General features: G+C 43.8%; 2 protein-coding genes and 1 long non-coding RNA gene across 3 annotated transcripts in view; 2 read left to right on the top strand and 1 right to left on the bottom strand.

Annotated features, from left to right (window-relative positions):
- The first annotated feature begins 73 nt into the window (after positions 1–73).
- STOML3 (stomatin like 3) lies at positions 74–10855 on the top strand. The gene is made up of 7 exons (XM_040620923.1): positions 74–227; positions 2339–2466; positions 2548–2620; positions 5260–5342; positions 6765–6968; positions 8668–8802; positions 10314–10855. The coding sequence occupies exons 1-7, from the start codon at positions 74–76 to the stop codon at positions 10536–10538; spliced, it is 1002 nt and encodes a 333-aa protein (XP_040476857.1). The 3' UTR covers positions 10539–10855.
- Positions 10856–13879: 3024 nt separating this feature from the next.
- LOC121100205 lies at positions 13880–20338 on the top strand. Its single transcript, XR_005831940.1, has 2 exons — positions 13880–14028; positions 20010–20338. It is a non-coding gene; the product is annotated as an uncharacterized LOC121100205 (long non-coding RNA).
- A 709-nt stretch (positions 20339–21047) lies between these two features.
- FREM2 (FRAS1 related extracellular matrix 2) overlaps positions 21048–22793 on the bottom strand; it is a 151461-nt gene continuing 149715 nt past the window's right edge. The window contains exon 24 of the mRNA XM_008692266.2: positions 21048–21798. Coding sequence (XP_008690488.2) covers positions 21286–21798 — 513 coding nt within the window. The 3' untranslated portion in view covers positions 21048–21285. The remainder of the gene's footprint in view (positions 21799–22793) is intronic.

Genomic DNA, 22793 nt, shown 5'->3' with positions numbered 1-22793 from the left:
ACATCCGTGGATCTGGAGCAAGCAGGAGATGGTTGGGCGTGCTAAGGGCTTGGCGGGTTGATTGAGAGGTTCCATGGGGCCCTTGCCCACTGCCATCCTCTTGCCTCAACGGAACACCACGACTGCAGCCTTGTTAGTGGGGACAAAGCTGCAAGTGACCTTAATGTCCAATGGCTCCATAAACGGAGACGCAGTTTCCGTATGGAGCTGTGTCCGACAGGAAGGAGGTAGAGCTGCATGTACTGACATGGAAAGATCTCCAAGACCGGTTCAGTTTATTTTTTTAAAGTAGAAGTGTTGGGGTGCCTGGGGGGCTCAGTCGGCGAAGCGTCTGCCTTCGGCTCCGGTCAGGATCCCAGGGTCCTGGGATGGAGTCCTGAGTCGGGTTCCCTGCTCAGTGGAGAGTCCTGCTTTTCCCTCTACCTCTGCTGCTCCCCCTACTTGTGCTCTCTCGCACTCTCTCAAATAAATAAATAAAATCTTAAAAATAAATAAATAAAAATAAAAAATAGAAGTGTTAGTGCGGTGTCATAGCTCACCAAATCTGCAAATCTAAGCCAAGTGTTCTCTAAAGATAGACGTATTATGTAAATACATTGGAAGGGGTCTATCAGGAATTACACCAAATCAATAACTATGGGACTTCTCTAGATAAAAGTGGACTAAGGAGAGCATGGTCGGGGGGACTTCAGTTTTATCTGTATTGCTTTGAATTTTTTTTTTTACAATGAGAATGTTTATATACAATGAGAATGTATATATTATTTATTACTAGTAATAAAAAAGCCCTAATAAACAAAATGCAACAAAGATTCTATTAGGATGCACAAAATGTCTTTTTATCCTGTATAATGATAGTCCAATCTACCTCACTAGGGTCCAAGGCTTTGGAAGGTGGTATTTTCAAAGTGTAAACTTTGGGTATACAAGCAAGTCCTTATTGCTACTGGGTATATCTTTATGTGTATTTAGAGCCTATTAAAGGACATTTGCACAAAGAGCTTTTAATACTAAATATGTATCTAAAACGTAGATATTTCCCATCTGTGGGACTGCACTAATTGAGAAAGTACCTGGTGAGTACTGGTACCACGCACGGGGAAATAGGCACGTGGATGGTTAGGCATTAACGGGGCTAGAGATAGCATAAGGTGTTTGTGGAATAATCTGGGTGAAGATATCTAGGACATATAGTTAATTTGGGTGCTTGTGTGAAGGCTAGGAATCAGTGGGAGGAAGTATGGGGTAAAGATGGTGGTGGTTGTCAAGAGGAGGAGAACAAGAAGGAATGAGGATTAAAAATAAATTGAAATAGTGATTTAAAGAATAAAATAAGAATAAAAGGGTCAGCCAGACTTGTGTGATCTACAAACTAGAGTACTAAGACATGAGAAATTGTGTAATTGAAATGATTAAAGCTACAAAGTTTTAGGAGATTGAAGTAGAACTTAGCATTGCAGGGCAATGTTCTTAAAGCCAAAATGCCCCTGTTACCATAATGTGTGATTAACAAAAGGACATCCAATGTAAAAAAAATTCCTTGAAAAGTCAGAAATGTCAAATATCAGTGTCTGACAGGTCGCTGCAACACCTGTAAAATGAAAATAAAGGTAGTAATATATATTTACTAATGTAGAAATTAATGTATGGGCCAAGTGCCATATAAAAATATCTCATTTAGTCCTCATCAGATCTTCCAAGTTAGTTGACTTCTATCCCCATCCTACAAAGGAAGAAGTGGAGGCTCAGAAAAATTGAGTGGCTTACCTAAGACCACAGCATTGGTAGGTAAGAGAGCGCTCATAGAAACGCACGCCTAGGGAGCTCTCATAGAAACTCACAGGCTCTTCAAAAACGTTTTTCTTGCCATCCTGTCTGCCTTTGGGGATAATAGTACCTACCTGTCTACCTCAGAGGTCGTCTTCAATTTCAACCTGGAGAATCCTGGGAGCCCAGGAATTTGTCTTTTAAAATGGCACCCTAATGATTCTGATGGAGGTAATCCATGAATTACACACTGGGTAACAGTGTTTAATGTCTTTCGAGGATCTTAAACCATGTCATCCCTACTAAATATAATGGTACTTGTTATTATTGATTGCTATGAAAATTTCTTGGAAGGGACTGGTCAATTTCTATCTCAAACCCTGAATGAACAGCGTGTGTGTGTGTGTGTGTGTGTGTGTGTGTGTGTGTTTGTGTGGTGCGTGTTTACTGCATTTGCAGGTGTGCATGGGTTTCGATCTCCTCCTCAGTGACACCAGGCATGGCCAGCGCTCTGGGTAGTAGCCTTACTCGTGCGGCTGAATGGCTTTTCTAAGAACCATGTAAGTTACAGGCTTGCTTCCTCCTCATTTCTTAGGCATCAGCAGTAAACGGCTCGGTGTATGTGGCTGGATCCTGTTTTCCCTTTCTTTGTTGCTGATGATCATTACCTTCCCCATCTCCATATGGATGTGCTTGAAGGTAACACCCTGGGAAATAAATTGGGCTCTCTCTATGAACTGATGAACCATTAGGACTAAATGCTCTCCCTTAATCTCTTAGATCATTAAGGAGTATGAGCGTGCTGTTGTATTCCGACTGGGACGCATCCAAGCTGACAAAGCCAGAGGGCCAGGTAGGACACTGTGGCTGTCCCCTGACAAGGATCATGGGCCCCTAACATTTAACTGTTGCCACTCAAATTTTCCCCGGCAGCCTCTCTTGAGAAGCAAAGTCACAGGAAGCTGGAGCCCTTGCCTGTCTGTACAATGGAAAGAAAGGTGCTGTTCTGTTATGCAAGTGCACAGGAGTGAGCACTAGACCAGTACCTGGAGAGGTTGGAAATCCATTCTCTCTGAGAGATCCAGTGAGTGGGAGCAAAGCGGGGCCCTGGTGCACTGGCTGGGCGTCACTTACCACCAAGACCACTAGAAGAATGACAGAAGGATGAAGGGACAGAGTAAATGGTCAAGGTAGATGATTAAATTACTCAGGGAGAGTATTTTGGGAGCTGGTTTTTGATTCTCGCTCTTTGAAAAGAGCTAATGGAAAAGTAAAGGTCATATCTTCTCCTGACAAGTAGATTAATGGAAATGGAGAGATGGAAGATATCACATAACTCCTTTAGTCAACCGTGTTTCTTTCCATCATTTCTCTACCTTAGAATGAAAACTGTTCCAAATTCTTCGTGTTATAAGAGGATGGGATTTGGGGGGGTGGAGACTGTTAGATACTAAAATTCTAGAAGTTAGGTATTGATTTAATTCTCATAATTTCTCTTGGTGTATATGTAGCTGAACTATGTAAAATTGCTAATACTTGTTTTTGATTCTCAAGCATGACAATTTCATCTGATAAATTCTAATATTTTGAAAGGAGAGGCCATCAAAAATAACATCTTACAAGATACATGAGAAAGAGTGGTTATTTGCAATCTTTAATAACATTTGTTTTCTGTCCCCTATTATGATGTATTTGAGTAAACACATTCTCTCTCCAACTGGACTATAAGCTCTCTGAGGGGCAAGAGCTTTCTTAGTCACTGTGGTTCCACATGTGCTTTGCGCTTGGCCATGCACTACGGTGGGCATTCAGATATCTATTACGTGAAAAAGATAGGGGAAATTTCAAAAGCAGAAGCTTGTTAAAGAGGCTTGGTCGTTTCAAGTAGTATAATCCTACTTGACTAATTTCATAGAGGACCTAAGGGAAAGAAGGCAATAATGACTTATTATGGATGTTCTTAAGAGTTTGTCCAAATAGAAGTGGTAGACTCATCCCAACTGAGATATAACTGACCAACGTTGACCCCTTCCTGGTCATGTTGCTTCTGGTGGGGCCAAGCTTATAAGTTAGAGTAAAACTAGATTGAGAGAAGTGGACTAGCCATAACTTGGAGGGCTCTAGAGGAAAGTGTTTCTCTTTTAAATGAATTTTCCCAGAAGATTTCACCACTAAATGTCCCAGGATAACTACTCTCGTCATACGTGTCTCTGGGGCTAATGAGTTACCTCAGAAAGCCATAAGAGCTAGAGGGAAACAAGCCAAATTGCTAATGGAAAACCTCTCCACTTTTGTAAATTGTAAATTATTCTTTAATAATGGAAGTATTAATAATAAGTGGCGTTACGTCTTGAGCACGTAATACATACCTGGTACTGTGTTTAGTCCTTTATTTCATAATCGTGTTGAATCATGCTTAATCTTCACTATGATCTTCTAGAGATTAAGGAACTGAAGCTTAGGAAAGTTCCGTGAGTGTTCCCAGGTCACAAGCTAGCTAAGTGCAAGGGCTGGGACTTAACCTTCTAGTTTTAGGCACCACAAACTCAACCAGCGACCTGACACCAAATAAGGAAGTAAGTTAGGCAGCAGTCCTCACGACAAGTCTCAGGAGAGTTCAGAGACCAAAAGAAAGAAAGCGCCTTAGCAGTGTTTTCTGTTGATGCTACCAGCCCTTTGCAAGGTATGCAACCTACAGACCTCTTTCTTCTTTGAAAACAAAAGCAACAGCACAAAATCTTTTTGGTCAATGGAAATGGATTGGTGTCCACATCTTCCTGACATGCCTTATGGTTCTAATCTTGGTAACCCTTGCCGTAGAGAACACTCCTCAGGCTAATGTTATAGACTCGTGGGATCGTCAACTGAGTTTTCTTATCCCCATCCTTCCCCGACCCAGCCGCAAAGCGAACTACTTCGCAACTCAAAGAGAAGTAAGAGTGTTTATAATTGGGGGATGCCATTATATTTAAACTAGATCATAGCTCGGGAGAAACAGCAAATGCAGGAACTCTGAAATCTTGGGAAGATTTTAATTCTACTATTTCTTCAGTACTATTCAAGATGAATGAGAATGTTGACAATCATTGATATTTAAGGTAAAATATCTATTCCTTAAATCTTTTGTATGGATTTATTTATGTATTTACTTTATTTATTAAGGACACCAATTTCCAAAATATCCTTTTAAATTAATGTCAAATTCAACACTCGGATAGAAGTAGGTTGAGCGGTTTAAAAATAAAATCTAAAAATTAAATGTCAAGGATCTTTAGCTCTTTTCCACAAGATTTTATTCTAGGGAACCACTTTTCTTTAGTTGTTGACTAGTAGGAGGAACTAATTTCCCCCAAAGCTAGAGATGTACATTTTGAAGATTGTCTGAGAAGCACTTGTAGTCCCATGAAAATAACATATCATGTAGTTAGGAGACAATTTGTTGCGGTTCATTTCAATACGGTAAAATTTTAAGCCATATTTTCTCTCTCTTAGGTTTGATCCTGGTCCTGCCTTGCATAGATGTGTTTGTCAAAGTTGATCTTCGAACTGTTACTTGCAACATTCCTCCACAAGAGGTAATGCCGGTTAAAGATACGTCTTTAGAAATAAAACTTGTTATCTTCCCCGTTCCACGGACAGTTGATGTTTTACAGTATGTTTTCAAACTGTAAGGGACCTGCTTGAGGAGCCCTAGGTGGGTCCTAAAACCACTGGGCTTTGTTTTTCCCATTGAGAATAAAGCCAAGGGCAAGGGCTGGCTTACTGTTAAGACTTGGAATGACTCGGAAGGGAAAGTTCCAGAAAAGAGAGAGTAAAGAAGCGGTTGGCAGAGAAGCTGGGGGTGGAGACCAGTAGCCAAGATGCTTGGAAGAGTCAATCAGATGAGTCGTTGTATAAAGGAGCTGAATTTAATTTGGTGGTGGGTGGGGTTTGGTTAGGATACTATCCTCGCTGTCACCTTTCCAGAAGATTCTTTAGTAAAATCTCTGTCATTCACTTTTTTAATGTGTGATTGGATGCAACACAGTGGGTGGGTGTAAGGACAGAGCACAGAGCCCACCTGCATTTGGATTTCAAATAATTCTTTTCCATTCTTAAAGTACTGTAAATAAATGTCCAAGGCCAGTAACAGGGCCACAGAGAAGAGAAACAGAGTCACGAAGAACTAAAACTCAGGAAGAGGAAAGAAAATGTGAGTAGGGCCTGCCATGTCAGAGGGCAGAGGTGATGAAAGGATTAGGAGTCGATGTTAATTTTCTTCTCTCTGGTCCAGGAAACTCAGTCAAGACTTAACAATCACGTCACCAAGTCACTGGTAGGAAGTCCAGAGTCCTTACTGTAGGACTCAGCCTGCATCATAAGAGATTTGCTTAGCGACCTCTCATGGGCCTTTTCTGGCTCCAGAGCCCACCATTCTAGATGGGAGAAGGGAGCTCTAGGTTCTTCTCCTACGGTCCTGCCAGAGAGCTTTCCTTGGCTGCAAAGCGCCTTGCCACGTTATTCAGAATGATCAGTGCAGAGCCTCTGTAAACGCAAATAGATTTCTCCTTATGTGAATCCAGAGCACGGTCTCTGGTGACATCTATGCTTTCTAAGGAGCACCGCTGTTCATCAAATCTGATAAAAACTGAAAACCAAAAAGATTTCAGGTATCAGGGAAACAAGGGTTCCATCTCTGTGTAGAAGGTCGAATTCCACTAAGTCTCTACTTGCCACACTTTAAAATAGAAGTGCTTACGCTCCCCACAGCAAATCAAGAGCCCCGGCCCGTGGGGTGCGAGGCTTCCCTAAGATGAAGTTACAGGGACGCGTGCAGACTCCCCATGGGTAGGGACTTTGTCACCAACTAGGATGACATTATACTCCAGCCGGGGCAGAGTTCGGGTGATGCTGGCATGAGCTGTCATTAATGCTGTCCTCCTGGGGAGCGGGCTCTTAGTGTCAGTCACTGCGACAGTCGTAATAAACGTGCGATTCTCCCTGTCGTTGCTCTCCAGATCCTCACCAGGGACTCCGTGACTACTCAGGTGGACGGAGTCGTCTATTACAGAATCTACAGCGCTGTGTCGGCGGTGGCCAATGTCAACGATGTCCACCAAGCCACGTTTCTGCTGGCTCAGACCACTCTAAGAAACGTCTTAGGGACGCAGACCCTGTCCCAAATTTTGGCTGGCCGAGAAGAGATCGCCCACAGCATCCAGGTAACGATGCTTAGAACGAATAGCCTCTGTCTTTAGTTCTTTTATCTTAATGATCAGTGATGATCAGATGTCAGTGGTTCACAGAACCCCTCTCACATGCATGCGCGTGCACACACACACACACACACACACACACACACAGCTGCTGTAAACACCAGGCCTCAGTTTGTGGCTTTATTCCTTTACAATCACAAGGTGTAGGTTAAATATCCGAGCAGGAGAAGGGGAGCTGTAGGAATTGCACACCTTACCCATTTTCTTCGGAATTCCAAATACGAGCTAGCATTGTACACATCAGCCTTTTCTGAAAAGGTTGGCGTTCTTTTTAATTGAGGTTACTCCAGAAGAAGGGCCACCGTTTCTCAGACAACCCGTGTATTTCTGCATTTCAGTGGGCTGTTAGGGCAGGATTCAGCTGCGACGTCGCAGGCCTGCCATCCCTGGAAAAGCTGACCGGGTGCTACTGACAGCAGTAATTAGATTGATAGCAATCATAATTAGCATATCAATGGGGACGTTGCAGGCAGCATCTCACTGCTGGCACACCCCCGTTCATACACCATTACATTTCCGTGTGGTCCTAAATCAATTATGTTTCGATTCTGAGCCTCCCTTCTGCGCGTTAGGAGGGAATTTCAGCTTTGCTCCTTGGCATCTCTTCCAGTGCCCGAGGTGCCACAAAGACCCTAAGGCTTTATGAGACAGTGTCGGTTCTATGTAACTCTCCATATCATTGGTAAGAGCCCCAAGAGTTTGACGACTCAGATGTTTCCCCTACCACAGTCCGGTCACGGGCTTCTTGGGACGTCTCACGTTCTCCCACACTGCTACAGAAATCATGGAAAGGCAAGAGATGGCTTGCCATTTGGTAGCAGAGATCTCTGCCCCTGGCCTCAGGGGGAACTACCCGTCTGATCTCACTCACTCTTTCTCAAGGCATTCTCTTTCACCTCTCCCTCTGCAGGATGACCAGCATGACATCCTCAATGGCCTCAAGTTTTTACAAAGGACAAGCATATCTTTGATTTTAGGCTGCTGTGCTCTAAAAAAAAAAAAAAAAAAAAAAAAAAAAAAAAAAAAAAAAAAGCCTGGCTACCTGTTTAAAACTGGCCGCAGGGCAGGGGTAAAACAGAGCAAGGCACAGAGTATCTCAAAAAGTACCCAATAATGTTGATTGCGTTATTGTGAGACATTGGTATATCTTTTACGTGTATTACCTCCAAATCTCATGAAAATCCTGAAAGGAAACCTTTTATAGGTGAGAAAACAAAGAATCAGAGAGGTTAAGGAACTGGCCCAGTGATTCACAGCTGCAAATGGCAGAGCCAGGACAAAATCCAGGAATGTCTGAGAAGCCCCTGCTTTGCTGCCGGCTTGATGTCAGTGACAAAAAAATGTGGGGTATTTGCCCAACTCTAGATGGTTGGCATATATACTTCATTAGGAATAGTTTGGGGGTGAATCCGGATACCTCCTGAAAGATCTGTCAAGTTCTGCTTCTGAATGCTTCCCGGGATTCCCTTCAATTCCTGGGAGTGATCAGTAAGAACTCCTTTTCCTTTCCCCACTTGTCTCACTGCAAATGCTGTGAATACAAAAGGAGAAAAAGAAGAAGAATTTATCTTGCAGATAGAAAGCACATCAGAAACTTACATCCCCTGTCTTCTGACTGATGCCTTTTCTTTTGATCTGGAAACAGACCTTACTTGATGATGCCACCGAGCTCTGGGGGATCCGGGTGGCCCGAGTGGAGATCAAAGATGTCCGGATCCCGGTGCAGCTACAGCGGTCCATGGCAGCGGAGGCCGAGGCCACCCGGGAAGCCAGGGCCAGGGTAAGGGCTATTCTGTCCACACTGGAAGGCAAGATGCCTAGCTTTGGCGTACATAAGGCTAGACCTGGAATGGAAGATCAGACCTTCTCAGTGATTTTGATAAGGGAAGGGTTTCTTTTTCACAGTTTTTACTGAGAATTTCCTCCTGAATTAAAAGGTAATGGGGCACCTTAATGTACCCGAGGAAGTTGGGCAGCAGGTCTTGGGACGGGGGTGCTCAGCCCCATGCTCTGTGGCTTAGCGAGGTGGGTCCCAGGTCTGGCTGCATTTCAATCCCCTAGAGAGAACTCAACACAGCAAACACTCAACCTCTTCCCCTCACCCCACCCTCGGTGAAGCCGAGTCTCCCGTGGCTCAGGAATCTGCATTTTTATAAAGCTAGTAATACTGCTTATTTAAAAAAAATTATCGGACGGACAGTGCTAGATTAGTTTCAGGTGTACGACGCATTGGTCGACAAGCCAATACGTGACTCAGGGTTCATCACAATGGGCGAGGTCACCTTCTCAAAGCTGGAGATCCGGAGGTACCCAACCCGGTGCCTGTCTTTTGAGCATTACTGTTAAGTGTGGTAAGTGTGCTGGTTTGAAAGCGAGTGGTGGTGGTGATTAAACCCAGTCCAGGTGAGAGTTACAAACTGTAAGCATACTGTGGCTCAGCTCAAATGCTCTGGAGTCTGTTGGACCTGTAGCCTTCACATCTGCGGGGATGGGTTTCCTGGAGTATCAGAAACCAACGAAGATGAGAAGCCTTTCACGTACCCTCCTCAGAATCTTCCTCGAGAACCAATGCATTTTCCTCTGCCCTCCTTCCTTCCCCATCTCTGGTTTATCTGCGAAGCTCCGGCAGCTTCTCGGCAGTGAACGTGGAGGGCGTGTTGGCATAGAGGCAGTGAGCACCGCTCACCCACGGCTGGGGCAACCGAGTTGCAAACCTGTCCTGGGCGGGAGAGAACTAGAAAGCGAGCCGGCACTTAAGAGAACCTTCCCATGGGTGTTCTCACACTGCACTGTCGACAATCAAGAGCAGAGAGCACTTTGAACGGTCCTTACATCGTAAGAATGAGGCTAAACTGGTAACGGAATAAAAGGAAAACATTTCCTAGGATAAGTAAGAACAACAGAGAGAAGCCAGGCGGAGGCCTTGAATGTCAAACTTCTCTGAAAGCTACCGCAGGGGATGGGGCGGCTCCCGGGTGATCACCAGCATTACTGGGGTAGGGGGGAACGCCCACGATTGTTTCGGTTAAAGATGGTGCTTTTATTTTGTTTGCAACGGAAATCTAGGGACTCATAATTTGCAAAATATCTCCTCTGCTTCCTGCAACCTCCTCAAATTCCCCTAATCACATTAGCATGTGAAATTCTCACCCTCCCGAAGCAGTAACTCATGCAAACCAGTGCGGCAAAGTGGGGGCTGGCAGACAGGCATCTGGGCGCAGCCAGATAAAGAAAGCCCTAGTCACAGTTGTAAACTTTTCTTTCTGAGCTCTTTTATTTCTGCCGTTTTAGGTCCTTGCAGCAGAAGGAGAAATGAATGCTTCCAAGTCTCTGAAGTCAGCCTCCATGGTGCTGGCCGAGTCCCCCATAGCCCTGCAGCTGCGTTACCTGCAAACGCTAACCACCGTGGCCACGGAGAAGAATTCCACCATCGTGTTTCCTCTGCCCATGAATATCCTGGAGGGCATTGGTGGTGTCAGCTACAATAACCACGACAAGGTTCAGAACAGAGCCTGAGGTCCTCCTGCTGCCATCGGCCATTGCTTGGGGAGCTATGTCTCTTTCTCAGAGCCCAGCAGTTAGAAGTGCTGAGAATTGCAACATTATTGAAGCAGAGACCGCAGCTAGAATAGTATTAGCAGGGAAATGCCATAGAGGCTCCAAAAAAAAAAAAAAAAAATAGAGGGCTGTGTACTATTTTTGTTATTCAAGAGCATACACGACTTTGCATTATGCTTATTAGTCGGTTAGCAGGTGTTCCTGACTTAAGGCAGGAACTTTCTTGAAGTAGGGGGAGGAAATCTTTGGGTGACCATGACTAAGATTTCAGCATTATTTTTGATTGGTTTTAAGAAGCTCTCTAGATAATTTATAAAGTAACTAGGCCTTCTATTTATACTAGATATTTGCTTTTTAGAATTCCCAAGTAACTATATACTAAATCTCCAATAACTGCAACAACCCCCCACCCCCATGTGAAATTCTCATTGATTTTAATGTGAAAGGCCCAAGAGGCACCCAGGCTGCAGGCTGCAAACTCATCACCAATCCCCAGGGCAGACTGCACCCAGCTTTCTTGCTGTCCTGCCTCCCTGCCTGGAGGGGTGGCCAGTGTTCAGCCTCCCCGGCACCTTTGTCAGCAGCTGGGACAGGGCACAGCGAATACGCGTGAGAATGATGCTTCTAACAGGTTCTGTTGGTTGAAATCACTGGGGAACATCATCCCGTGGACTTCATGCTTTCACCCCGTTATTAGTCCTAAGAGCGACCAGTGGTCAAGAATTGTTTGTAAACGCAATTCACCCCCTCCAAAAAAAACCCGAACTGTTCAAAATAAAGAAGCCATAGACTAGAATATAGATGTGATGTATTTTAAAAATTGCTTTGTCAGAGATTTTTTTTGTTGCCATGGTACAATTTTCTCTTGAAATAGAACTATTTTGAGCAAAGGGCTAGGATCTTTTGTTACCACTTATTGAATGTCTGCTCTGTGTTAACCCTGCGCTCAGCCCTTTATGGATGCCAAGAAGTGTCTTTATTTTGCAGAGGAGAAAGCGATGTCAAGAGGTTGAAAAACTTGCCCAAGATCCTGCAGCTAGTTTCGGGTTAGGATTTGAAACTAGGTCCGACTCCAAAGTCCTTGCTCTTAAACATCCTGGAGGTTTACTTGGGGCAGGTGGGAGGGGGCGGGGGTAGAGCCCTCCATTCCCTATTTGCCTTTCAGGTTCTGGAAGTGCTGGGGCCACTATCGCTCTTCACTGTGTCCAGGACTGTGAGGGCGTGCACACACATGTGCACACGCGCCCCACCCATCTCACGCTCCTTTTCACGCTGCACACGTACTTCCTATATAACCCCCACCCTCACATTCCCCCCCCACACGCCCAGCTTTGCTCAATCCCCTCCATATGCTCCCCTCACACACATATCCTGTCAACGTATAGATATGAGCTGCACATGTAAAATAGGGATCGCATTCTGCCTTTGGTTTTCTAACCTGCTTTTTTTCATGAAACCGTATCATACTTGATAGGAACTCTGGACAATTCACGGTTAATACATTTTTTAGTAGATTCTACTGACTCCATAACTGCAGCACTCATTTTTAACTCACTGAGGTTCGTGTTTTTTCCTTATAAGCTAAATACTTGCATGTTAATAAGAACCACGAACAGAAACCTAGCACAGCTCATGCATGCCCGCCAGAATCTGACTCGATGACGTCACACCATGTAGCCGCTTAGCCAGGGACAGGGACCATAGCCCGATGAACGGTGAGTGGTGCAGAGACTGACCACGCGCTTGGAGACCCGTGGCACTGAGGGTCACCTGAGGGGGAGGCCCTACTTGCACAAGGACATTTTGTGAGCGTACTTCCTACCTTGTTCCAGAAACCCACACTTATACTTCTTTCGGTTTCCATGATTGCACTGAGAATGCAAATCTTTCCTGTCAACCGTACAGGGCACTCTGAACTAGTGCTTCTCCCTGAAGGTCCTGGTTCTCTCATTCACTAGAAGCTCTTTCTGAAACGCAGAGCCCACTGGCATTCCCCTGGGGCCATCCCCCCAGGGTGGGAGTGGGGGTGTGAGAGCTGCATCAGAATCTTCGGCGCTGTACAGATGTGGTTTTTTGTTTATTTCTGTGTATTTTTTTAAACTGAGTTTTCCATATTTTTTTAAAGATTTAATTTTTTTATTTGAGAGAGCACATGAGTGGGGGGAGGGGCAGAGGGAGAGGGAGAAGCAGACTCCCCACTAAGCAGGGAGCCCGACAACGGGCGCCATCCGAAGACCCTGGGATCATGACCTGAGTGGAAGGCAGACGCTTAACTGACTGAGCCAGCCAGGTGCCCTGGGCAGATGTGGTTTGAAAGCTCTCTGCGAGATCAAATTTCTCCGTCCCTCCTGCATTAAGCCTCATTCATCCTTCAGCATGGCGATAGGTCATTTACTGTATCAGTTACTGAGGGCTGACTAATCTCCTTTGAAGGGAAGTATTTTTGGGGACAAATGGCATAGAAGAATCAGGGAAGGTCACAGCTCTCCTGGAATGTGACCATCAAAGGCAATATTCAAAATACAGTCACCCCCGCTCCCAGAGTTAGGGCGAGGTTTGATTTTCTTCTGGGAGAAGGGAGCTGGAAGGGAGGGCAGGGCCCGCGGAGAAAATAGCAGATAACCTCTTGGAGGGACAGAAGCATCCGAGCTGTTTCGGTGCAGGCCTGGGTCACGGTCATCCCCAAGAAGATTTAAGCCAGCACAGATGCCCCCTGCAGGTGCTTTTCCTGTTTTAACAGCAGGTCTGCTGTGGCATTGATCGGAGCGCTCAGGCAGGGTCTCAAGTCCGCAGCCGTCCCGGCTTTGCCCTTTAGAGCTGGGCCGATGCAACCGTATTGCACACACCGGTCTGCAGGTGTGTTTGGAACAGGGACCCCTAGACAGGTGATCTCTTTCCAGAGTCTCAAATGGGATATGGGAGGGGAGGGGCAAGATCCCCCTTCTGCTCTTGCTATAATCACCCCTCCCTCCAGACCTAATCAGCTTCCCAGCATCCCAGCCTCTCCCTCTCTCTCAGCCTGCCTTCCCCAGGATCCCTTGATACCAGAAGAGGTAGGTTTTTACCCCTTTCTCTTCCTGTCAGGACTTCCCTTACACAAAACTCTCACACCCAACTTGACTCTGGTTTTGGAAGTCTTTGTTCTTACTGCTCTGATTTTGGGTGTAATTAAATACCCTGGAGTCCAGATAAAAGATCCTGGCCCTTCTTCTGGAGTTTAGACTCTGCCCCTAAGACAGATTCGAATGTGCAGGGCGGGGGGAGGGGGGTGAGGCTCCTGTCCTCACCAGAAGGGGCAGAACCGTGTCAGGCCAGAGCCACTGTGTGTTGTAATGCAGCCTACGGGTTTCAAACTCACTGTCTTCTGAATGGTTTCAACTCTGAGGAAAGCCTGAGAAAGTATTTGTACCTCTTTGTGCAGACGCCCTTCTCCAATGTTCTCCCCCCGGTGAGTACATTGCCTCGTGTCTGACCTGCCTCAACTTCCTTTGGGTATAATCTTACTCTGTCCGATAACCTTCTCCACCACCTTTAACCACTTTGCAATTAGTCACATTTAAATTTCTATGATGAGATCTTAGCATCTCGAAATGCTTTGCAGTCTGTTGGGAGAAGGATTTTCAAAAACTGCTATCGGTCTTCCCCCGCAGCAGTTTCCTGGCTTGGCCGCTCGCTAGGGGGGAGTCAGGACTGTGTGGGCTCAGATGGGCCCAACCCTGCTCCTGGTAATTCTTCCCCCTCTAGTCAGGTCTACCTTCACTCATTCTGGTTTGTGGAACTTTCTCTTAAATTGGGTGCCTCTAGGGTGACTGTGACTTTTTGGCAGGGAGATCTTCTCTCCCAGTCAATATCTAGGTGTGGCTGGATCATGAATCTTGCCTTCCTTGGTCCCCTTCCCTAACTTCCTGAAGGCCAGGCTTTCTCCGTAGCAGCTTGGAATTTTCCTAGCACACAGGCTTTTTTCTTTTCTTCTATAGTGAAGATGGATTGAGCCCCTCATTTCTGTAGCTCATCACAGATTTTCTGCTCTGACACGGCCATTTCTTCCCCCAGCCCTCCACTCTACCTTCTCTTGTGTATTTAGCCCTTTTCTTGGGATTATCCTTCAATAGCTATAAGAGGCTGCCCTTGCATTTCCTTCTGGTATTAAATAGTGGTGACCACCTATTAAAAATCTGACCGTATAATAAGTCAAATGATTACCGACTTGAGTGAAGTTTGCATAAAGACAACTGGTCTGCCTTGTCTGGGAAGCTCCCCAGCAATGGATCCGACCAGTTAACTCATCCTCATTAGTGCAGCCGGGCAGGGTTTTGTACCTGTAGTGGGGTCTAGACACCCTGCTCCCTGAGACAGAGTTACTCACCTAAATATACGGTTTCTTCTGAGTGTAGACGTTGCCCCCGGCAGGCCTCCGGCTATGTCGGCACCTGCTACAACCGGAGAGTAAGCACTAAGATCCTGCAGGTAGATTCTGGCAAGGAGCCGCAATATTTTGCCACTGGCATCAGAGAGGTACTGGGAGCACGGGGCCCATTCTGGAAGCCTGCAGGCCCTCAGGCTTCAGGCCCAGAATGGAAACAACAGACACTCATTGCAGACTACAGGAACTCTCGGATTTTAGTGTAAATAAAAGTTGCAGAATGAACCACAATAACTTGACTGTGTTAACACATTTATGTTTATATGGGCTTTATTTATATCAAACGTGATATATTTCGAAGGAAAACAGTGGTAGTTATGCAACACAAGTGGCAGTAAGAATTATTTTAGACATGGGTGGAAGACTGAATGGCTCCAAATTATTGGCATAATTGGTTTCCCAGGGATAAGCTTCAATATTCAGCAAACATGAAGTACCCCAGTAAATAAAAAACAACAACAAAAACTAGACCCTGTTCATTTTTAAAGAATTCCCATGGGAAAATCACAAAGGCCATTAAGCTTTGCGAATAATTCCATTACACACAGATATGTCACTCAGTGGCTAGATAAATATAAATTTACTGAGTGTTTTGGAGGGCTTTGGGGAAGGAAGCAGGCACTTAATACAATTATCAAACACACAACTCCTTGTCCAGGCTGAAGTTTTCTTTTAGAGACAAATGGGCTTAAAAAATACCTTGCCAAAAGCTTGAATTCCTGAAACCACAGAAAGAGACTCGGCTTTGTACTTCTTTTTGTAATGTGCTTCATTTGGGCCCTTACAGAAATTATCTTTTATTCTTCCCAGTAATTGCTTTTCTGTATTTTAAGTGATTTGTATTAGAATGCTCTTTACTATTAATGTTAGTTCTTAAAAATTCACATTTCTCTCTTTTCTTTCTTCTTTTCTAAGGCACAGTACTGACAATTCTTATAAGAAGGGATGATCCAAACATTGGAAAAATTAATATCTATATTAGAGATTCACTTAAAGTATTCAAGGAATCACACCATCAACATAGGCAACATCTGGCTAATAGTGAAAGGAACATTGTGCATTTAATGATTACAATTTAAAACCCTTCAATGCTGTTAACATTTTACCAGTTTGTGTGTGTGTGTGTTTCTTTTTTTTTTTTTTTTTTTTGCTGTTTATTTCATTGCAAAGTATTCAATCATGCAAAACAGCTTCGTATATGTGCTCTCTGGCCTTTCATTTTTGCTCAGTTAAACCCTTAAAGGGATTTTTGTGTGTGTGTAGCTTAAATGTCAGTGTTGAACCTTCACTGAGAGAAAATCAAAGCACAGATTGTCATCACATTATTCAATATGATGTTTTTGATCTTTTGAAGGGAGTTCTTCTTTCCATCATCCAAAAGCCTTAACATTTTATAAAGAGGGACGTTGCAGAAATGCTGGGCTCACTTACTAGCTTTCAGATGAATGAGAATGCTAATTACCTAGTGAAAACAGCAATGGTTTCCAAACTAAAAGGGGAGCATTACTGGAAGGATGATAAACAAATCCCAGAGGAAGAAAAAAAGCTGGTCTGTACAGAAAAGGAACCAAGGAAGGAAGAAAGGAAGGGTGGGAGGGAGGAAGGAAAGTAGGAGGAGACGTCGTTGCTACAGCAGGGTTTTGGTTTTGGTTTTTTCTTCTGGATGTTGTTGCTCTTAAGTAAAACACAATACTGAAAAACAAAAGCACACACACAAACAGATATTAGGAAAAGGTAACAGATGTACTTGAAAGATAGGGAAGAGAGCAAAACTGTTACAAGTCTGCCAATTCAATACTCTGATTTGTTTTCCCGATAAAATTAAATTTGAGAGAGGCTCACATTTAGTATAGTTTGTTATATCAACTCAGTTCAAGAGAGAACCAGCTTTCTTTTATCTAAAAAGTTTCTGTATATTTTTTCTGGTGTAAACTTTAGAAAAATATCAAGCACTTCTATTTTAGAATCTCTTATTAAAAGCAAAATAACTACCAACATTTCAGTCTTCCGTTCTTAACATCAAAGGACATGGCAACAAGGAGAAATAGACAGCGAGGGAAACTTTGAACCTATGGATAGTATTTTCTGAAAATTTTTATGTCATCACCAGGCAACACTGGAATCAATTCTAAAAAAAATCTTAAGGAAACATAGTAACCTTAGAAGTAATGTCAAAGAAAATCCCACGATAGTATGTTTACACAAATGACCATTCTGTTGGCCTTCTTGAAAATCTCCATATGTACCATTTCAGTTAAAACTCTATTTAGGGTCATCTCTTTCTAGAAATGAGGTCTTTGGTTGTTTTTATATGCACACGTGCCTGTGTGTGTGTGTGTGCCAGATAATACTATTTCTAGTTCGCTGCAAATTACACATTTCTAAGCCATGGTCGTCGAACCGATTGAACACTTGAGCCCTATTCATCATTTGTCCTACAGTTAGTAAAGACAAGTCTTCTTCCTTTTTTATTGCTCTCCTGGCTAGAAGAAAGAGTTTCAAAGAATCATAGCTCCCTTCTTTTCAAATGAACACAATTAAGTAAATTTCAAATTTGTAAAACACTTGCATCTTTAAAGAATTTTTTTTTTCTTTTAAAGGACTAACTTGGTTTCTAAGTCAAAACTAAATAGATATTCTCAAAATGGTAGCAGAAATCAAATTTCCAACTTTATATGTCATCACATTTTACTGTTATTGGTACTTTATCGTTTCTCAGTCTAGGACTATTTAAGCCTTAGCACCAATTTGTACGAGGAGAGACTCCGCGATTTTCGCGCAGGTCCGTTTCTATTTTTTAAAGTTGACCTTGGAGTTGGTACCCTGGAAAAGACTTAAGAGGTATGATGACTTGATAAAGAGGTTGTTTGCCGCTTACAGAACTAAATCCCTTCATATTGAGCCTAGAGGAGGTCCTTCATATCACAAATGCTATGCAGGAGCGCGGCGGAGGAATTCTAGTTGACCTTTACTCATGCCCTTCAAACACCGTGGGTGTCGTGGAGGGTGCACGTCAGGAGGTTTGGGGATGTTAATGGATGGGAATGAGAATTATGTGCTAGATCCCATTCTTGGAATGAAGTGGGCCTGTCCTCCATTAAGAGGAACAGAATATGCAGGGCTACCCATATCCCTGCAATGAACCCTTCTGTGTAGATTTGTGAAGAGCGATTCCATTGAATTATTGATCTGAAATATTTTGCCTTAGATCTGTGATCACGATGATCCATAATGTGGGGTTCTTTTAGATGAAAAGGAGTAGACTCCACTGTCGGTGGTCTGGAGAGATTTTTAAGTTGTGGTTCACAGACATGCCTGGCTTGTTCTTGGTCCAGTGGAGAATCCCTCGAGTCTAAAGGAAGAGCCACATTGGATTATAACCAGCCTGGACCCAGGGAGGACAGCTTGATTTCTATGTAAACTCTCAAAGTGGCTAATCCTAGGTGAGCACTGAGTAAATGTTAACAGAGGGAATGAACTGGAATAAATAAAACCGTCATTAAAACGTAATTATGCATTGTAATGCTTCATAGTTCATATGCTAAGAGAGCTGCTAAGTCTTCATAAATATTTTTGTGCTTTGGACTTACTATGCAATACAATTTCAATTATATAGTTTTAATTAGGGTCAGAAGCTACCGGGTACCCAAGGAGTTATTATAGCTTACATCCTGTTGTCTATGGGGAGTTATTTTATGTAATTGTTCTGATAATACCAGCATAATTCTCTAAAAACAAAAGACTGGAAAAAAGGGTCTGTTTTATTGAAAAATAAAGCATTTTTGCTGGTTCTTTTTTTTCACTAAAAAGAGTTTTTTATGATTAATGTATATAAAATCACACATTAAGTAAATAGATATAAAGAAAATGATGCCGAAATACAAGCTTATACTTAAAGCGATATCTGCCTATTTCCCACAGACTCTGTTTTTCAAGGAGAGGAAGGAAAGGAAGAAGAGAGAAAGGGAGAGAAAGAGAGAAGGAATGGGCGAAGAAGAAGAAACTTTTCTTTGTTAGGAAAGGATAGACATGTTCTGTATTTTATAAGCCCTCCAATTCATATATGGCAGTCTCATTAGAAAAACTAATTGTAGAGTAAAATTTGATATCAAACCAGTGTGGCCCAAAGGCTCAAAACAGATTTGTTGTAATGGTGCTTCACTGATGACTATATTCAGGGACGGAGAAGCTCAAGATTGCACGAGGGTCAAGCTCTGGGCCACCCGAACTCCTACAGGAACATAAAGTCAATGGCGAGTACTTCTAACAGTCTAAGTGAATTGAATCCAGTGCTAAGTCATGAAAAGTCCACAGACCGTTTGAAGCTGTTTAACTCATGCTCATTCCTGACAAGTTATCAGGTCGCTACAGAAATAACTAAGTGTCTGCTAGAAGGCAAAGCAGAAGAAAAGGGGATAATTACGAAAGCATTCATGTTTATTTGACAAATGAACTCTTGGGCTAGACAGTACGTCTAAGTAAGTCCTTTGGGGGACCTTGGAGTTATAGGTGATATCCGTAAATTCCCCAATGGAAGGAGACGCCAGTCTACCATATTCTTTGAAAGACTCTGAATGTGAAGTGCAGAGCTGCCCAAAAGAAGAGAGGTGAGAATTAGACACTTTTCATCTCTCTCTCAGCCCAATTTAGATTCCTTTTCCCAGTAAAGAGATGGCTGGTGCCCACGGACACCAGATGAGATCCATTGTACTAGGCTGTCCAGTGTGGCCAGGCTATGGACGCAAGTGAAAAGATTCCAGGCAACACGTGAGGTTAGTTAGTCCTTAAGCACCGTTCTTTTCCTCCTGACCCTAAATTTGCTTGAAATATATTCACCAGCTTTTTGGTCATTAGACTACTGACATTTTCCTTCCCTTTCCAACTGAAATTTCTGCCATTTGGTGAGAGTGCATTTTTTCAGAAAGGCTATGGGAGGCTTGCCAAGCAAGCTCACTAAGTTTCTTGGGTGTTAGCACTGTAAGAAGTGTTACACATTATATTTTCAGATACTGAGAGGGACCTCGCTGCATCAGCTCACTGAACTGGAGATGTCAAAGAAGGCTGCTCTCCTCCTGGATCAAAGAAGACGGCACCTCCAAGGCCATCTCTGGAATCACAGTGACAGAGATTCCCATTTTTAGACCAGATGCCGACTAGAAAGTTCATAAAATGTCCTACGGCCAATTTAAATTCTGGACATTGTTGTGTGATTATGCTACTCTGAGGGTTAACCTCATGTATCATCCGTCAGAATGTTCTTTAATTCCATAAAGTATGTAGAAGAGGCACTTTGGTTAAACACATTATATTAATAAATACCACTTTCTCCCTCCACCACCTGTAATGATATTTTTCTTTATCATTTATGGGTTCAATACTGCAAATATCTAGGCTCAGTTCTTAGAGAACATTGTCTTATAAATGTGAATTTAACTGTATAGCATTTCTTCTTCATCATCAAAACTCCACCAACCCTCTCATTTCCCACAAGTGTTGAGCACCAATAAGGTATATTATTATGCAAGAACTTGACTACTTCTCACTATGTAACAGGAAAGTCTTTCTTCGACAAGCTCTTCTAGACTTAACATATTCTTTGGTTTAATTTAAAGTTAAATAAGCAAATAAAACAAGGAGGCTCTGACGAGGATGAGAAACAACTCAAATCCAACCTAGTGAGTTCCTTCCCTCTACCTTTCCTTCCATTCCCTCCCGTGTAGTAGAAAAGGTGAATTATGGGTTGAGCCACCCCTGGTCACAATTCCACGCTGTCTTCACTTATTAGAAAACTTGTCATAATCAACAGTGTGTTTATCATTCTTGCACACTACCCATTAAAACCTTTCTAGTAATAAACTGTTATACAATGAATAAACAATGTGATAATTGCACCTTCCAGATTCATACTCATACAGCAACAATAGACTCCTCTTAAACTTCTGAGAGAGTCTGCAGCACCTCTGAATAGATTTGTCTCCAGTGTGTAGAGAAAATGCCTAAAATGAGAAGTCCATTCCTGGCCATCCACGGATGGCTGTGTGTACACGTGAATACATGGTTGCACCTCCCGGGCCAGAGGAAAGACGTGGCCTGTGGTCTGAAATTGTTCTCTGATGCATGAAAGAGCAGACAGAATTCAAATCCAAGTTCATCAGTACAGTCAGGTCCTCTGAGCAGCTTCGTAACCGAAGTCCCCAATTCTCCACCACTGACGGAAGCATTTGGGTTCCTACCGTCTTTCTGAGGCCCTTGGAGGCAAAGGCTGAATCCCACCTGTGCTCCTCAAACCTCTGAGCTGTCGCTGTGGTGGCTCTGCGGGGGCATCATGGGCTTGCTGCTGCCGGAGCCCTTCAGAGCGTCCTTCCTCCTGGTGCCCTTCTGGCTCCTGCACAGCATCGCTGTGATGGCGGCAAGGCAGACGGTGAGTAATGCCACCGCGACGCCTCCAACCACGGTGACCAGGCTGACGTCAGAGCTGGGCCGGTTGAGCTCGCGGGGCAGGACGCCGTCGGGAGGAACTCGCCCCTGGGGGACCTGCTTCCTGTGGGTGCGGTCCAGGGCAATGTGCTGGATGTTCGTCCCCCGGTTGTTGTCAGCCCCAATTTCCCACGCCAGCGGGGGCGGGCTCCTGACCTCCCTCCTCTTCCGGGCCTGGCTCATCGCCTGCGGCTTCCCCGCACTCACTAAAGAGTGGTGCTGGTACTCGGTGCTTCTTTTGCCGATGCCTCGATTGGCGCTGTCTTTTGATCTTACTGTGTAGATCGTGTGTATGTACCATTCCCGGCCCAGGGCGACCTGGAAAACGCAACTCTCTTTGTTAGAAAATTAAATACCACGCCAACCTGATTCACGACTCCTGCAAGAGAAAATAATGGCAGCGACGATAACTGCTCATTTACTTTAGTCTGCAGAATTAACGTACTGCATAGTTTTGCATGCTACAGTATATGCAAGGCTTTGTGTAAAGCACTCTGAAATATTTCGTGTGACTCTTGAGGGAGTGTGTGCCGGTAAATATTTGGTAATCTGTGACTTGCAGCATGGTTTTAACTTATTCATCTGAAAATGGGTAAAGGAGGATGCGTGGCAGTTATGGAACTTGCCAATGTCACTCAACTAGTTAGTGGCAGAGGCAGGACTAGAACTTGGAGCTTCTGACCCTCAAGACTCTCTTCCAGTACATCTGGTTGCATATTTACATATAACACCACAGAGCAGGTCCGTTCCCTGCTTTTCTAGGAAGGAAAGAAGGGAAATTTCTGGTGCTCTCTGAAGCCCTCAGGATTTAGAAGGGGTCTGATACTCTGAGAATTAACAGTGAATAATTAAAAAAAAATTATTCAGAGTAACAAATATGCTTCCTTAAGATTCCTTCTTTAGGATGAATACAGATATCATGTCTGCAGCCCACCTGTGTGGACGATTTTCAGGAAGTTTCCGAAAAGGTGTACTTGGTCCCCCAAGGATTCACAGTGGGAACACATCGCTGAATTGGTCTCATTTGTCTGCTCAGTGTTATGGCGGCCTGCGTCCCTTTCTACTGTCTATTGCTAGGTCGGGATAGTCTGTCTTGGTTTATAAAGTCTTTGAGAGTGCAGATTTACGAGCTGTGCACACTTCTTTTTCTGAATCCAGCAGTTCATTAAGTTCACTGTGATAAAGATGGTTATGAAAAGTCTGCAGGAAGGAAGTTTTGAATAAGAAAAGCAGAGTTTCCGAACATCAGACTTAGATTTATATTCCAGGCTGAATAAGGACCTTCATTACACATAGACTTAAAATAATATGAA

Source organism: Ursus maritimus, unplaced genomic scaffold, assembly GCF_017311325.1.
Source record: "Ursus maritimus isolate PB19 unplaced genomic scaffold, ASM1731132v1 scaffold_10, whole genome shotgun sequence".
NCBI classification, from domain to species: Eukaryota; Metazoa; Chordata; class Mammalia; order Carnivora; family Ursidae; genus Ursus; species Ursus maritimus.
The sequence above is the reverse complement of the archived record's forward strand: the minus strand, read 5'-3'. Positions and strand labels throughout refer to the sequence as shown.